The 18,238-nt window shown below is 42.1% G+C and overlaps 2 protein-coding genes across 2 annotated transcripts in view; one reads left to right on the top strand and one right to left on the bottom strand.

Annotated features, from left to right (window-relative positions):
- The window catches only part of cenpp (centromere protein P), a 74,370-nt gene that overhangs the window by 27,159 nt on the left and 28,973 nt on the right, over positions 1 to 18,238 (top strand). The gene's annotated exons all lie outside the window — the stretch shown is intronic.
- On the bottom strand, positions 7,437 to 17,427 carry aspn (asporin (LRR class 1)). The gene is made up of 8 exons (XM_023799716.2): positions 17,055 to 17,427; positions 15,834 to 16,144; positions 13,019 to 13,131; positions 12,493 to 12,706; positions 11,647 to 11,757; positions 10,499 to 10,592; positions 10,108 to 10,246; positions 7,437 to 9,559 (listed from the first exon to the last, which is right to left on the bottom strand). Exons 2-8 carry the CDS (start codon positions 16,111 to 16,113, stop codon positions 9,356 to 9,358), a joined length of 1,155 nt encoding a protein of 384 aa, XP_023655484.2. The 5' UTR covers positions 16,114 to 16,144; positions 17,055 to 17,427; the 3' UTR covers positions 7,437 to 9,355.

The raw sequence follows: 18,238 nt of genomic DNA, 5'->3' as shown, positions 1-18,238 counted from the left end.
ACACTGCTTCCCCTATAAATTGTTTTGGAACTCCACTGATCAAGCTGCTTTTATTTGCTGTCTGATAAATCAGCGCACGTCACCATGGAGATGATTTACAAACATCTGCTTGGGTCATTAAGTGACGGTCTGTCAAGATATATGGTGGCAAAAGCCCCTTTTTGGATTCCTCTCGCCCAAATTATAGTTCGCTTTATGATATAGTGTATTTCCTGTATATTATTTAGAATTATATTAAGAATTATTTGTAGAAAAATGATGATAGAAGAGTCATTTCAAGTGACATTTGTAATCTTTTCAAATCCCATTGCCTAAACACTCTGATCAAACTTATCGTGTATATGTGTGTGTTTATGTGTATCCCACGTATTTAATGTTTGCCATGTGAGATAGATGATCTGAATAAATAACAGAAAAATAAAATTTATTAGGGTGATATATATTTACTTGACCTTCCTAGGATGGAAGCTTGAGTTCGGCTATCCTTCTAGTGAGTGAAAGTGCCCCGCTGTGGAACATGTCAGAAAAGAAAAAGTCTTTTTTTTTTTTGTATGGTCGTGCTGTTCTGTGTGTGCATATGTACATGTAGCTTTCAAGCTCCTTTGAAATTAAAGCCAAGTCATTTGAAAATAAATTTTTATTTTTGGGCCATATTTTTATTTTTATGTTCGGGCGGTTCTCCAGGTAAAACATGGAGTCTCATGTCCCTTATATATACTGAGCTTCTTGTTAGTGGGGGGACCAGCCATGTAACATTCATTCTGTCAGTAGCCCGGTTTTATTGTAACACAGCTACACATCGTAACGCAGTATTTGGCCTCCATAAAAACTCTCAGCTCATGTTGGGTTTGTCTCATTTGACGGTTTACTGTTTTGAAACTGTCTCAAGCTAAATTGGCATTTTCATGACCCAGCATATCTGGAACCTTAAATGCAACAATTGATTTGTTTTGTCTGGTGGTTTATTCGTCATTTGCGCTCATTTTCCTGTCATCAAGTTAACTGCCGTTTAGCGCAATAGATGCAAAAATGTCGCTATGGAAGTCCTATAGCTACTTTTTCATGATGAAGGCCAGTTCTTCAGTGGTGAATGTTATGGTAATGGTTATTCGTCCATGCTAAGTAATGCTCAGTGAGCATGCAAAGCACCTTAACTGAGAAAGGAGAGGCTTACAGTGGCGTCATTTGGATCTCAGACATTGTTGTTGAAAACAAAAAGCACTTTGATGTGGTAAGAAGATTTTCTGCTGGCTGGTCTGTGATTACAGCGAACATTACGGCTGTGTGTGAAGCTGCATTTAGTAACTGAACTGAACACTCATTTTGCACCCCCTGGATGAGGTGATTATCCCCCTCTGTGACGCTATGAGAGCTAAAGTACAGTTTTAATCCTTCAATGCTGAATGCATTTTCACTACCTAAAAAAATTTATTTTAAAAATATGAACATATTGTTTCATTTGTTCCCAAGGCAACAGCTATGAGAACCATCTAATCTAAATGTGCATAAAAATGTATATGCCTTTGTGCAGATTTTAAATCCTTATGCGTATACACTACCAGTGAAAAGTTTTTGCACACACTGAGATTTTTTACATTTGCATGTCAATCACTTAATATATATCAAAAATACACCCGATATTCGTTGATAACAAATACGTTTGCAGTATGTTCACCCTTCGAGTACCTTTATTAGCAAGAGAATATTATTGATGCATCAAAGTAACCTCCTCTAGCAGTTTTAACAGCAGAGAAAATTTGAGGCATTGTTTTTACAAGGAAAATTAAATACTTCTCTGTTTTGTGGGATGAAACGGTTAACTAGTGCATTTAAAATTAAAGCTCAGAAATAAATGTAAAAGTGGTAAAAGCCTGTGGTGTGCAAAGTCATGACTGGAAGTGTATCTTTGCAGTAAAGGACTAGTAGAGCTCAGGCATAAAGAAATGTGCCACACAAATCGGGCGATTTGACTTGCCTGTGCTTAAAGATTATACTCTTAGAAATGATTGAATCTACAGATTTTGACAGTTTGAATTACGAACAACTGAATACATATACTAATCAATGCCTTGGATTGATTAACAAGTTGACTAAAGTATCAAGATCGTTATTTACATGTCATTAAGAACATTTCCATATGAGCCCCCTGGTTAGTGGAGTGGTGTTGCTTCTCTGCTCTCTCTCCAGCCACTTTTGCAGCTCTGTGTGCCTGATGAGGTGGCTTCAAACCTCCTGGCTGCTGCTTAGTCATCAGGCATCCAGGCTTTTTTTTTTTTTCAAAACAAGGCTGTGGTTTTCAGTATGAATTTTCCCAGACTTAAATCTGAAAGCTTAATTAAAGTACGGGAGGAAATCCCTGAGTACAAATACACAGCAGGTCACCTGTGTTCTGTGCAGGTTTATGGGTTTAAAAACAAACTCTTGGGATTGAATATCTCAGTGGGGCTGGGATGCTGATTGCATGTTCTCGTCTGAATGACCAACACCATGGGTTATTCTCATTTTATCCTCATTTTCGTGTTGTTTTTCTGGGAATGTTAAAAATAATCTGAAATGTATGCATGAGCCTGCAATAGGAAGCACATTTTGTTTACGCCAATGTGTCTCTATGGTCATATTTTATTATTTTCTTGCATTTTCCCAAATGTAAACTCCTGGGCAAAAAATGGGCCAACACTTAATGCTGTGCAATTTTGGTTTGGCCCATGCGTTTTTTGCCCAGGAGTGTACCTCAGATTGTCGGTAATTCACTCCATTCATTGGTTAGCAGAAACAGCCCTCGAGGGCTCCTGAGTGCCTCAGTCTGGCTTTCAGGGTCTTGAGTCTAGTAGATCATGTTGTGGTTTTAGCCTTAATGTTGTCCCCAGCTTCAGTTGCATAGCGGTGGACCCCAGCTGGCTTTGTCGCGCTGTGGCTAGATCGTCTCAGCTTACTACCACATAAGTGGCTCCTAAAGATGCGTCAGAGGCCCCCATGTTGATCCAGAAGACACCAGTGGGTACTTTCTGTCCAGCTTGGGCCCCGGGTGCGTTCCAAAGACTGGTTACAGCATGAGGGTGACATGGCGGAAAATCATTCTCAACAGATGGGTGTGTGTGATCTCCTCGTTCCCAAAATCTCCTAGGACGATGTCTCCCCTGCAGCAAATTTAATGTTCAATGAGCAATAATATTAGGTGTGACAATGAGAAATATTTGTTCGGCAGGTGAGACTATATGCAGAATCTGAAAAGGTGGGAACTGACTTTTTGTGTAAATTACGTGACTTCGTAAATGGCTCCATTACTCATGTCTCATGATTAAGGAGGAGCCATAGCTACTGTAATCTTGTGTTGTGTTTCCTATTGCATCTCGTGGTTTTATAATGGGCGCCATGGTTTGTGGATTGGGAATTGCCATCTTAAATTGGATCTACTGTGATTTCAGCTCTGAACTCAGCTATGTAAACAGGAAATAATATTTTGCTATATATCACACAATAAGTATAGAATTCAGGCCATTTATTTACTACGCAGTGTTGAGATCCCACTACTGTGGCTAATTCTGTAGAGGTTCTAAAAAGCATCTGGTATATAAATGTAATGTCAGAAAATGCAAGTACTGTACCAGTTACATTGTGGGATTCTGTGTGAGTGCGGCTGTGCTCGTATCACTCTGTGCTGGGACCACCCTGTATATTTATCCAGTTGCAATTATGAGACTTTTTGTGAATATTTTTACCACATGTGTTGTCGCCAGAAATGGCAGGGTTGAAAAGCCAGACCCCTGGGTGAGCAGGATTTAAAGTGCTCTACGGGGTGGACTTGGCTGTGTGTGGAACAGGCTCCCGTCTCCACAGGCTTATGAAAAACTCACCACGCAGGTGGAGGAGCACCTCTGTGACCATTTCCTTAATTTATAATATTTCTGCATCATGTTAATAACCGACAACCTAATATACTGTCGGTCCCTGCAGTGCAAAGTAAGCCGAAGCTTTTTGCTTTGAAAATGTTTTCAAGTAGTTTTAGGAATATGGAGAAACGAATAGGAAAATAAAGACGTGCATTGTTGAAATTTTAGGAAAAAGATGTATTCTTTTCTGTTTCTCTGTCGGACGAATTCAGAGAAAGTGTGTTTAAATGTGGTTAAAAAATTAATTTGAAGAATTTCTTTTATGTTTTAGAAATGAATGCCATTAAATACCAATGCAAACTTAAATGCATGGTACTTGAAGCTGATGTGGTTGGCAGTTTAATGTGCTCCTGTGCTATATGCGTAAAACAAACGATTGAAGTGCTTTCCAAGAACATGCTGCTGTTATACATCATGCTATTGGTTATAGTTTGCTTGCCAGAACAAGCTGGAATGTGTTCATGATGCCAAGTACACTAGGCCTGGCCACAAAGGGATAAATGCAAGTTGGCTGGGATGGATAGATCCCATTGACACACCAGGTCAACTGACCACCCTACAGACACACAGCTAGGCCCACTGATCTCTCTACAGACCCTGTCGGGGCCACTGACCACCCTACAGCCATCACAGGGCATCAATGACCACATCTGTTTATGGGAAAGGCCTCTGTCTTGTGCTTTGTTGTCATGTTATTCTGAATGTTGGTTGTTTTCTGCATTTGTATAAGCAGCTGTATTTTTCTTCTGTAGTGATACAGGTTAAGTGCCTATTCTCACAACTGGGTGCCTCTCTGGAATCAATCTTGTAACCTCCTCCACATCCTTAACAGCCGCTCTTCCTGCACATGGGGGCACATTGTCCGCTGATGATAAAGGGCTGGCTGGACATGTCTGATGAGCTTTTCGACATGCTTAGTATGTGGAGTATTTTATTTGCTTTTGGTTCTCCGGCACACAAAATAATCAGTGCTGATCTGGCTCAGCACACCTTCCATATTTAATGTGCTGTGCTCCATTATCTGCCAACAATGACTTAAAAAAAAATAGCCTCAGCTGATTATAGCTAGAAATGTAATATCCAGAAACATTCGTAAATATTTGTGGCAAATGCTCCTTTCCAGATTCGTTAAGGAATGAATTCCCCAGCGGTCTTTCATTATTATTTTTTTGATTGTAGTTAGAAATATTTGGAAAACGGTGCATTTGCATGAGTGATTCATTTCATTCTTTAGTCCTTAGGCTTTTTGAGGCGTGCATTCAGGTTTTAAAAAATGCACTTTAAACTCTTCCGGTTGCCCTGTACCCCCAGACTGTTGGAGGTAAACTCTTCCGGTCACCCTGTACCCCCAGACTGTTGGAGGTAAATTCTTCCGGTCGCCCTGTACCCCCAGACTGTTGCAGGTAAACTCTTCCGGTCGCCCTGTACCCCCAGGCTGTTGCAGGTAAACTCTTCCGGTCGCCCTGTACCCCCAGGCTGTTGCAGGTAAACTCTTCCGGTCGCCCTGTACCCCCAGACTGTTGGAGGTAAACTCTTCCGGTCGCCCTGTACCCCCAGACTGTTGGAGGTAAATTCTTCCGGTCGCCCTGTACCCCCAGACTGTTGCAGGTAAACTCTTCCGGTCGCCCTGTACCCCCAGGCTGTTGGAGGTAAATTCTTCCGGTCGCCCTGTACCCCCAGACTGTTGGAGGTAAACTCTTCCGGTCGCCCTGTACCCCCAGGCTGTTGGAGGTAAACTCTTCCGGTCGCCCTGTACCCCCAGACTGTTGGAGGTAAACTCTTCCGGTCGCCCTGTACCCCCAGGCTGTTGGAGGTAAACTCTTCCGGTCGCCCTGTACCCCCAGACTGTTGCAGGTAAACTCTTCTGGTCACCCTGTACCCCAGGGTTGGTGAAGGTAAATGCTCCCGCTCGCCCTGTACTCCAGGCTGGTGGAGGTAAACTCTTTTGGTCGCCCTGTACCCCAGGACTGTTGCAGGAAAATGCTCCCGCTCACCCTGTACCCCCAGGCTGTTGGAGGTAAACTTTTCTGGTCGCCCTGTACCCCAGGACTGTTGGAGGTAAACGCTCCCGCTCACCCTATACCCCAGGGTTGGTGGAGGTAAACTCTTCCGGTCGCCCTATACCCCAGGGTTGGTGGAGGTAAACTCTTCCGGTTGCCCTGTACTTCCTGGACTGGTGGAGGTAAAGACTCCCGGTCGCCCTGTACTTCCTGGACTGGTGGAGGTAAAGACTCCCGGTCGCCCTGTACCCTTGGACTGCTGGAGGTAAACGCTGCAGCCCCCCCTGTACCCACAGACTGTTGGAGTCCCTGTCACTCTGTAACCCCGGACTCCTGGAGATAAACGCTCCCAGTCACCCTGTACCTCCTGGCCTGGAGAAGGTAAATGCTCTATGTCACTCAGTACCCCTGGGCTGATGGAGGCAAATGCTCACAACCTATGGGTAGCTTTTCGGGGGGACCTCACTATGTGAGACGTGGCAGTAGGCCCCGCCAGCCTGCAGATCTCTTCCATATGTTTCCTGCACACAGCCTCCCTCGGCATCGGCCGGGACGTCCAAGTCGTGATTAAGGGGAGAAAACAGACGGGCTAGACGCCCTTCTTGAAGAGAAACAAAAGCGGACACGTGCTGAGATCGTGGAAAACTCGCTCTTGCTCTTTTTGATTTAACCCTTCACAACGTTTCTCGTCTCTCGATGGAAATGCTGTCTTTACTGAGCGAATGGAAAATGGGTCAGTAAATAAATGGGACACCATCGGTATTTGTTGTGAAGATCTGACAGTAAATTAATGGGAGGAAGCGTGTGTCCCATTGCAGGCTGCACCTGCAAACGGCGGTTGCCGGTCTGTTTCCCGGTATGTTAGAGACGTGATGGAGGATGGTAGCCACACACTCGGTAGCACTGCCTGTATGTAGTGTGACGTGGGCGGCGGTCAGCGTGCCCTGAAGCCTCATTCTGTACAAGTGGGAGTTTTAGGACAGGAGCCCAAATAATGGAGGTGGGAAGTGAAGGGCTAGGCCTGCCTTGTGATTGGCCTGCTTTACAAAACCATAATGAATTGACCTTCCTTAATTTCTGTTGTTGCAGATGTTCAACCAGGGTGATAAAGTATATGTGACTTGACCAGCACTCCTTATAGCTGAAAAGAAAATCAATGGAGTAATCTTTCAGATTTGATGTTTGTGGTATTCTTAATTTTTATTTGTATATTTTAAATGCCTTTTTGCCAGTTTTTTTTAGTGTGGACGTGTACCAAATAATATTTTTGGTGAAGTTTACCATGCATGTGCTTGCATTGATGCAATTTTAGTGGTGTGTCCGACAGCCCCATCTGCTGGCGCATTGTGTAATGACTCCTCTACAGTTGCATATTGCGACGAATGGCTTGTAAAAAAAATAAAAAATAATGATAATCAGTTTAACATGGATAGGAATGTTAAAGTATGAATTATGAAAAGTTCTTGTTTAAAAATTAAGTGGAACCCATAAACTTTCTTAAAAGAATTTGCATTAACTATTTATTAAAACAGAATAGATATACAGCAAATATTAATATGGAATTTATTCAGAAGAAAATTTATTGAACAAATCAAACAATATTCTAGGAGAGCTTTTCTCTGACAGTAAATTCAAGAGGACATTTTTCCCACAGATACATTTTCTATTAATGCATGCAGTTTAAAATTTAATGAAACAAAAAAATATCTGAAGGAGGATGTGAAAAAAAGTGATTTTTTGTCATTGTGGGCGCTGGGAAGCATGATTTGAAACCCATTTGTGTATATAATTTAAAATCTGTGTCTGAAATATGTCTGTATGCTTCTCTATGGTGCCATAGCAGTATATCAGTGGACGGCACTGGGAGGGAGGTACCTTCCGCCACTTTGCATAAATCTGAGTGAAAAGCACTTCAGTTCACTTATTCAGTTTGATACGTACAGGTCACCATAGGGTTCAATTCAGTTTGACAGCCGTTGTGGGTTCTAAATGTCAATGTTGCTTTATGCTGTTACGTCTGCAGTTCCCAAAGTGTTAAGATGGATAGATGTACATAGCACAGGGGAGAAAAACCGTCTAGTTGAGGGTATGATGCTTATATGTCAGATGTCTAGTGGCTTCACTGTCATGTGGTATGTTATCAGCAGAACTATGGTTACATTGATGATAAAGTCTGCAACACTCTCTGTGCAACGTTACCTTAACTTTACTACTCTGTCTTAACTTTACTTCTTGCAGTTGGTGCAGAACACATTGAGTAAAGGTGGGTCTCTTGGCCCACTGCTGTGGCAATTAGCTTTCAGGTCTCGCACTAGTAGCCTTCAAGATCTTCACATCGTCAGCAGCTAATTACTACACTTGATTAATGTAGCTGAATCTGGATACGGTGACTCAAGTAAGCACCGTTTCAGACCATACAGAATCTGAACTAAGTCCGTTTTAGGTAGAAGTGGACATTTCTTGAATATGGTCAATAATGTGCGTTCTTGACCCACTGAGCACAGGTTGTGTAATTTGTCTGTTGATTCCTATACAGCTGAGCTTATGTAAGGTGATTTATTAGTCTCTGAGTTGGGCTGACCGAACCTGGCCCCGGGGAACCTTCCCGTAGCTGGTTTTATACGTTACGTGGCACCGCCTGTTCCTGGCAGAGGTTGATTCACCTGTTGACCTGGTTTGGCTGCCACTGTGCTGCACGCTCTCAGTGCCTCATGGCAGGATCGATCTGAGCTTTCGTGGCAGTTACCGGACCCCACTTTACGGCAACTGCCACTGTATGGGGAATAAAGAAAATACTGTTGTCCTTGAGCTATCACTGTAATGTTTTTCGCTCAAATTTAAGAGAGGATTCAAACATTTCCTTATAATTCCTGCATATTTACAAAAAACACGACTGCAGCTCAGTCTATGTCAGATAATCTTAATGTTGACAGTTCTGCTACAGAATTACAAGACGGTCTGTATATACTGTACTAAAGCACCATATAGACAGTTATTTGCATCTTTCAGTCTTTGACTGTGGTGACATTTGCGCTTTGCATGTATAATTCAAGGTAAATTCAGTACCTAGTAACACACATTAATGATTTATTATTTTCTTATTGGTATCTTGTTACTGAAGGTAAGCATTGGCTTTGTATTAGAGTAGTTGCCATTTCATCCCTGCAGGTTTCCCATTGGTGGATTATACTTTTCCCCTTTTTACAATGACTGATTTTCAAGTAAGAGCTGTTCTCCTTCCTTAAAGCTTTAAATCTGTGTTTAAAGTGTTGCACTGGGAGTTCCCAGTCCCGGTCATGAACAGCCAGCGTTCGTTCGACCCGAAACCCCCGGCGCTGCTCCTCCCGTCTGGTCCTCTTAGAATAATAGCTAATCTGAGGCGGTGATCTGCCGTCGTGCGGATCTCCATCCCAGGATGTGGGGCTCCGGGTGTTTCATGGGATATGGGGTCGGGACCCCCCCCCCCTACTTTCTCCTCCTGAAGTTGCCCAGCTGCACCCCCCTGCGCCCTGACACGCAGCGGAAGGTGGGCGGCTGGACCTCCCAGTACTTCAGCGGGTTGGCGAAGAGGCTGATGCCCATGTACGGCGTCTTCTTGATGCCAGCCTTGGTGGGGCAGAAGTCGTTAACCCCCACGTTGGTGATCTGGTTCCCGTGGAGGTACACCACCTAGTGACCGGTAGAAGCAACAACAGTGTGTGTCATGCTGACGCAGCGGCTGCCCCCGTCATCTTATTTTAACTTATTTATACTTCATTTGAACAAAGTTTAGATGTTTGGAATCATGTGTGATGTGTGTGGACCCAAAACAAAATATTTATTCCCACTTTACAGTGACACCCCACCCCGGCAACTCCAAAATGCTGATGGGAAAATGTGTCACGTAAGAAAGAATGATGTTGACTGGATGGAAGGTTCAATGTTTTATGTTGACTTACGGTTGAGACATAACCTCTGTGACTAACACAGATTTATTTATATTATGGTGCATCAAATGGAGAATAATGTGGGTGTTTTGGTAATATTTAGTTTTATTCTCCTGCTTGTTAATTAATCTTTGTTTTCTACCAACGTGTGCTGCCGCAGTGTATAATTTGATGTGCCGTCTCTCATTAGCTGCAGTGCTAATGGCAGTATTGATAAACCCAGAAACCTGCAGTCCAGTAAGGTCTGTCTCGCATCCCACCCAGATGGGCGGCCGGCCCAGAGCGGCTCACCTGCAAGTACTTCAGAGAGTCCAGGCCGGGGGGGATTTTTCTCAGTTTGTTGTTGTCCAGGTGAATCTCTCTGACACTGGGGATGCTGGCCAAGCTCCCATTTTCTACAAACTTGATTTGGTTGAATCCGAGCCCCAGCCTGTAAATATTCCGAGCGGTTTATTTATGAAGAATTTTCAGTTGCTACATGCAGTTCTTGTCAACCCATTAGACGGCCTGGGGCGCCATCTTCTGACAGCATGTTGACTAAGCAGCCGGACTTCACTTTGTCTCAGACAGGGGGCGCCAGCGGTGAGGCTTGCTTAGGGCGGCACATGGCATTTGTCTGGCACTGGCTACAATATTTTCAAAATGCTCAGTATACTATGAATTACTCAGATTATTGTTTTACCTCCGCAGTTTTTTGTACCGGATAAAGTCTTCAACCTCCACTTTGCCGATTTTGTTGTAGTCCAGGTGCAGCTCGGTGAGGCTGGAAGGCAGGTCTTGAAAATATAAATTATGAATTAACAGAAAGGTCACCTGACCAATGTGATTCACTCTACTGAAGGTATTGGATCCTATTCTTGCTTCTTGGATTTGTTCCAGCCAGAATGAACATTTTAAGATATGGCTGAAAATGATCAATGTAGATGTCATACCTCTTAATTATTTAGAAATACAGTGCTGTGCAAAAGCCTTAGGCAGTCTAAGAAAATGATGCTTACATGAGCTTCCTGTTGATGGAAAAATATGATGTCTGACAAAGTGTCAGCTTGGTTATTGCAAAACCTCCCCTTAAGTTTCACAATAATCACCCAGTACACCCACAAATCCCTTGACCTGAACACTGGTACATGTCATATGGCTAATCAATACTTAATTAACTTACTTAAATAAATAAATGAGCTAGTGGTGAAATTTAACAAATACATGGGATGGCTGTGGTGGCCCTGAGGAATGGTTTGGGAACTGAAGCGGTGTTCATTTAACCATCCAGCGAGAAATCGCTAACATTTTGGAGAACATAAGAAATTCTTACTAGTTTTGTTATGTTACTTTTAGTTTGTATAATACAAACTACAATGTTTTACATCCAATATTGTATAATATTGTTCTAATGCTAAATTTTGCTTTTGTTCTGAGCACATATACTCTTACTACCCAGATAAATAGCTTTAAACATTTCCTTTGGCAGCCTGAGACTTTTGCACAGTACTGCAAATTAGACAGCTGAATGTTTCTCTAGCTGATATAGCTGACTCAGAGAAATGGGATAATTATCCTGTAATTATCCTGCATCATATTAATGAGTCTTATAGTTAATTTCATTTGTTGAACTCTTTTATAAACCTTTATCATAATATTGCACTGAAATATTGTCAGGCTCATTTTTGCATCTCATTTTAGTCTTAATAAAACGCCCTTAAAAAACGTCACACTGGATTCTGTGATATCCTTGTTGCACCCTGGGTACACAAACGATGATGAGGGACGCCCAGTCTGGTGTGACGAAGGGCCGCGTTTTGACCGTCACTCGGTGCTCTTTGCCAAGTGTACCTTTGGGCACTGCAGTCAGCCGGGCTTCAGCTATTCTCAGGTAGAGGGCAGCCATGTTGTCAAAGGCTCTGAGCTCAATCCCACTGTTTGCAATAGGATTTGCACTCAACTCTAAGAAGGAAAGAAAAGAATCTCGTAAATGGGCAACGTTAGTAAGTGCATCCTGGCAGGACCTATGCTAGTTTAATATTGATCAACACAGTACTATTTATTATGTTTTTGTAGTAAATAACATAAAAATTAAATTAAAACAAAAAACAGAAGCAGGGTTTTAAATCAAAAGTTTGTGTTTAAGTGCAGATGGACCAACAGATGTTCTATGCCTGATATTACAAAGTGACTTTTCTGAGCTTTGAGCCAACTACATTTCTGGTGACTTTCAGGAATTCAATTGACCATCGTGGTCTTGTGTGATGCTACTGTTATGGTGGTGCAGAGTACTGGAGCCCTTCTGAAATGGATCGAGCTGTTCAGGGGATAAAAAAAATGCTAGTTTGTGTCTTTTAAGGAATTCCTGGTTAGAGTCAATTGTGGTGTAGCCCTTTGCAACCAGTGTATAGCAGCCGTGTTTACCACCACTCAAAACATTCTTGGTGCCTCTGAGATTAGGGTGTCCCCCCTGTTGGCCGCAAACAGTCACTACACTGAATATTAAACACATTCCTTATTAGGAGAAGCAGCTAACCAACTAGCTAGCTACAACCTTCTGGCTCTGTGCGCTAGGTATTTATTTAGTTTTTGAAACATTTGAGGTGGGGTCGGGGGCCCTAGAAGTAACTTTTTGAGTGGGGCTCCAAAATCAAGGCCACTACTGCCAGCGTTTTCTGAGGCACAGGAGAGGCCTACCAAGGACATGTAGGGACCTCATTCCCTTGAAGGCGTCCTTCTGGATCCTGTTGATCTTGTTATCGTGGATTCGCAGCTCCAGAATGCTGCTGGGCAGGTTGGATGGGACCTGGTTCAGCAGATTGTAGGACAGGTGGAGCAGCTGGAGATGCTTCATGTTCCTGAAGGCCTGTGGATGGATCTTGGTGATCTTGTTGTTGACCAGGAACAGAGCCTGGGGGCACATCGAAGGGGAAGACACTCAAATGATGCTGCCATTTTCTATTTCAGCTGTTTTTGTATAACAAGACACATTATCTAGCTCTTGCTAATATGAACTCTAGGTAAAACAACCAAAATGTTGATATTGTAGCTGGTTGCTTCAGCACATTTTGAATATTTTTACATAACTTTACTCTATGTGAAAGAGTTCATAGCATCCTAAGGGTTTCAAAAGATTTGATGAATCTCATTGTGTAGTCTTTTTTTCTTTAAGTAAAATAACATGCAAAACATATCTGTGAGCAGACGGAGAGGTTTAGCATACATAAAGGTTATTAATGCCCTTGAAGTCGTTTTCCTTGATTTCGTTTATCTTGTTGTTCTGAAGGTCAATCAGAAATGCATCTGTTGGGATGTTCTTTGGCACACCTTTCAATCCTGTTAAGAAAACAGTTTAAGTTTTAAAAAGCATTTAAGTCACATACAGATTTTATTTCCTGTCTAGGAATCACTCACAGAAACTAAAGTAAGATTTACGTAAATGCAACAATCTGTGTAAACGTTATCCTAAAGTATTTTAAAATGAAATGTTTTTAAAAGCATAGAAAAATGCAGTATTACTAAACAAAACGTCTGTAATGTGATTTTTTTTTCATGCAGTGTGGATTTGGCCTGACCAGATTTTAATGGATTTATTTTCTCTTAAATTGTTTTCTATTACATTTAAGTGCTCTTAATGCAGTGGCCCATTTCACCTTAGTAAACTAGCGTTTTGTGGTCTGAGATTCTCCAGTCTGTTTGCCATGGAATACACTATACCACAAGATGGCAGAACTGAGCAATTTCTTTGCAGTAGTTGTAAAACATACCAGAATATTTTCAGGAAAAGAACAGCATCCATATTTTGATGAACCTGGATCTGTTTGGATCCGTTTGCACTATAGCTTTATAGTCATTTTGGGCTCATATTGTTTGCTACTACAGTGTAATAACTAAATATATCACTATTGCATATGAGTATTGGCTTATTTGAATTAGTTTTTTAAAACTCATTCAGGTAACCTTTGAAGTTAACATTACAAACTGATGAGCATTGGTATGAAAAGTTCTATATGACCATAATGAAAATGAAAGCAAATGAAAAATAATGGTAATTATTTAGTTATACCGCAGTTCTACCATTGAAACTTTCTGATTAAACTTGGTCCTTATTCTGCCACTGATGTGAAGAAATTCCCCTTTGCCTGTGAACGCAACAATCTGCCTGTTTTATTCATTTTTCTTCTAGTATGTTTGGATTTTTCCAGTAGATTTTTCCCATCATGATGCACTGTTTAGCTGGCTAAAAATATGTAATGCCTAGCCTCAAGAAAATATGTCTTAAATGAACTAAGTGTACTTTCTACAGGGGATGAAATGTTACTTTTGGAATTTCAATACATCATGAAGCTACTCGTTTGGTATATTTTGTCCATGTATGTCATAAAACGATTGAGCGTTCATCCATTCATAAATTCATCCATCGACTTTCCATTACTGGTTATCCTGCCCTTGTTCTGGGCCTGCAGGTGAACCCTGGAAGCTTTGGGCAGAAAGCTGGGTGCACGTTGGATGGGTTGTTACAGGAGACTAGAGGTGCCATCTGTTTCGCCTAAGCGACATGTGTATGTAAGGGTTAGTTTATGCTCAACACATGCGCGCTTGCGCTCAGACCTGCATGCGTAGCTTATATCCACTAGAGGGCAGTGCAAGAAAACCAATCTTGGTCGGCTCCTTCGTTTCCTGTTTCACTTGTTTGTATGAGCTTCTGGCCTGAAATGTTTTACACTTGTGCCTCCTCAAGCTACCAAAGATAAATATATATAATAAATGTATTGTTGCTGATTCTGTAATACTGCTGCAGCCTTCACTGTGCCACTTCATATTGGTACTTCATTCTGCCACATATCACTTTTCTATCTCGTGTTGGATGTTGTGTTATATGTAACTAAAAATCTCAAAGTAGTTAATATTTTGTGCCTAATATTACAGCTGCACCATATCAGAATCATTTGTGATAAATATTGCAAAATTTAGAAAGAAAGGATTTCAAAATACATTCCCCACAAACCTGTCTGTGTGATTCAAACAGCAAGGATGGAAATGATTATGAGTGATCACAATTTTTTTGGTGGTACTGCATCTCGCGTACGTGTAGCATTAATTGCATTCATAGCTGCACAAACGGCATGGAATGAATGCAGGATACGCATGGCGGCCATGATGCTAAAGCAAAAGCACAGTGAATGTGAAGTCTAAATGAGCATTAAGAGGAAATCCACAAAAACCCTGTATACACAGAGCTGGGGAACCCACAGTCCCAGAGGTGTGACCCCTACTGACCGCCTAAGCTAACATCTGTGAAAGAAGCTGCCGTATTATGAGCGTGTTTGCGTTGGACTCAGTGCTGTGGTTTAATGGTGAGCCTTTTCAGCGACACCACATGATGCTCTCCCCCAATGTGGCCGCACATATCGACCGCTCCATTGGCACTTGTGTAACTCTCGGTAGGTAGTGGTTTCTTGCTTAGCATGCTAATCTCACTTAGCATGACAATCTGCAGCCGTGGGTCTGACATTACAACGGTTACTTTGCCAGTAGACCTCTTTTGTTCTGCTGTACTGTCAGGCTATAGAAATTTAAAATATTAAACAAAATATGTCAGTGTATTGTTTCCTATCCTTTCTCTTTATACACACTTTTATGCCGATTTGTTATTTAAAGCGTGATAATCTTGCCCATCGTCGTAGCTAATTTGTATGACTGATGCAGGCAGGCTAAGATCTGAGGCCTTACTTGTAATTCCTGGAAACCTGTGATGTGTCACGCCCAGCTGTCTAGGGTAGATGAATGTGCTTTATAGGTATGATTAAATAAGCCTGTGGGGAGGGGGACTGGACACCCCCTGCCCACCCCCCACTCTGTTTAAAGAAGTGTTTCTCGACCCAGTTCCAGGGACTCCCAGATGGTCCATGTTATTTCACCCTCCCAGCCTCCTGCCAGACACTCCACCTTTTTGCTCCTTCCCAGCTCCCGGACTGTCTGGGGTCCCCAAGGACCTGGTGGAAAAACACTGGGTTAAAGGTTCGACATCCTCTCACCAATGTCTGAGCATTGGACCACCCTGCGAGAGCACTGGCACGCGAACGGGCAGTGGTAGTCGGGGGAGCTTGCAGGGAAGAACCGTCTGGATGGAATGAGGAAGTTGTCATTGTCGTCGTCGTCGTCGTCGTCCTTGTCATCGTCATTGTCGTCGTCGTCGTCATCCCCAGCGTCCTGCAGCCACAAGTCTCGGCTCCTCAGGACATCCAGGGTATTGACAGATTTGTACAGCCGGCCCTGGACCAGAACCAGGAGGGTCAGCAGTAGGAGCGCCCGCATGCTGGGGGTCCGATCGCCGAGTGGGGGAGGTCTGCAGAAGCACAGGCGCCGCTTGTTCAGTCATTCGGTTGGAATAACAGAGCCATGGACAGTCAGTCATAGCTCCAGACACACCCGTGTCACCCAATGATCCCAACACCCGAGCAGCTAAAGATCTGTTTACGGCCTCGAAGTTCACTTTGCAGTTCAGGCACCTTTGCAATGTGACAGACTTCCTGAATCCATACTTTACTGAGAGACTGACAGGCGCAATTCCAAGGATAGGGTTTGTGTTCCGTCGCCCTCAGTGTCTGGTGTGTTTTATTTAATCCCCGACTTGATAGCATAACATAAAGAAGTAGGTATAGTGGTTAAAAAAATAGTACATCACATAAAGATATTCTTTTCACAAATCGGGATAACGATTTCCTTTTAGATGAATGGTAGGTGACAGCCTTTTTGTGCACAGTGCACAGTGTTGTGGATTTTGGATTTAATCAGATTTATCTGTTCTGCTTTATTGTTGTATTGAGCATCTAACAACATTTTAATTTATTATGAATGAAAATATTTCAGTCTGGGGGTTTGATTAGTTGAAAATTAATTAATGATAAAAATAAATTATAACTTTATTTGAATGAGATTGCCTTTAAATCATTAATCTTTATTTGCCTCAAATGGTTAGAATTCAAGCTTCAGCAAATATATTTACCTACAAGAGCATGCCTGTTCTCATTGCTCATTTATCAACATGAGAATAATCCTGTAGCTTTGATGGCTTTTCACATCTCACTTTCATCTAGCATTGAGCAGAGCAGAAACAAACCAGTAGCTAATGTAGAGTGATAAACCTGCTACAATATACCCTTTCAATAAATGACTACATTTTGTTACCAGGTTACAGGTTTTAATTGCACATAAACACATGAATTTCACTGGAAATAGGAATAATAATCACATACCTTTTTTGTTTTTAAAAAAGAGAGATTAATCTTTTTTTAATTCCAAAAAAAATCCCTTAGGCAAAACATGCACCCAAAAAAAAACTGGTAATATCATCAATAGATTCTATGTCCGCAAAATTGGAGAATTTGAAAAATGAAAGGAGATGGTGGTTCAGTATAAGCACAGTTCCCAAAAGCAATCAAAGCTGAGCAGCCACTGGCACTGCGAGGTTATGCTCGAATGGCGAGCCCTCGCTGCTCGTCACATCGCCGTGTTCTTGACAAACGTTGAAAATGCATTGTTGCTGCTCATATGTTTCCCATCAGCACACTGGGCTTGGGCCAGGGCTGCTAGATTATGTTCCTCTGCTCGATTCTCGCAGAGGGTATACCCGTAGTAGGTGGCATCCTGCCATTTCAAACACTACTCGTGGGGCAAAACCTTTTTTTTAAGAGAGGGGTAAGAGATCAGTGTTAATGTAGCTGTTTTTAAAAATAACACACTTTTTTTTCCAGTGAAATTTCCAGAATTTGTTTGATTAAAGAGGACTAAACACCCTGCTTGAAGATGTTTGACTACCGTGACTTATTTTTCCAATAGCTTGTTATTTTTTCATCAGTTGATCAGCTGATAATTTCCCTCCTGGATCTCAAAGCCACGCAGTCACCAGTAAAAACATTAATTTGGCTGTTTATGATGATGTCAGTGTCACGGCAGGATGTGTGTTAGGTCTACCTCAAATACGCTGTGACCCAAAAAATGGGGTTTAACCTCGGTATTGTCCTCAGACACCCCCCCTTTTCACCACAATGACTGTTGCCACGAAATTTTGTACAGGAAATGCAAATCATAAACTTTTCCTGGATTTCCAAAATTTTGTTTGGAACTTCAAGACTGTCTACAAAATTATGTAATCTGCATAATGTGCATCCTTTGAGAATGAAAATGAAATGGCCAGTTTTTCGCTTTGTAAATTGCATGGTTGCTTGTGCGGTTTTTGCTTATCAGTTATGCTATGAGCCCCAGCAAAATGTCTCCGAGACCAGAGATCACCTCCTCATGTGTCTGTATCCACAGTAAAATGTAATGGGTCAATTTGAAAGAAGGAGGTAATAAAACGGCAGCTACTTAGTAAAAGCAAACCGTAATAGTGGGAATATAATCGTGCCAAATCGGATAAAGCAAACATATTTTCAGAGAA

This window comes from Paramormyrops kingsleyae, chromosome 8, assembly GCF_048594095.1.
Source record: "Paramormyrops kingsleyae isolate MSU_618 chromosome 8, PKINGS_0.4, whole genome shotgun sequence".
Classification (NCBI taxonomy): Eukaryota; Metazoa; Chordata; class Actinopteri; order Osteoglossiformes; family Mormyridae; genus Paramormyrops; species Paramormyrops kingsleyae.
Note: the sequence above shows the minus strand (reverse complement) of the source record. Positions and strands in the feature narration are given on the sequence as shown.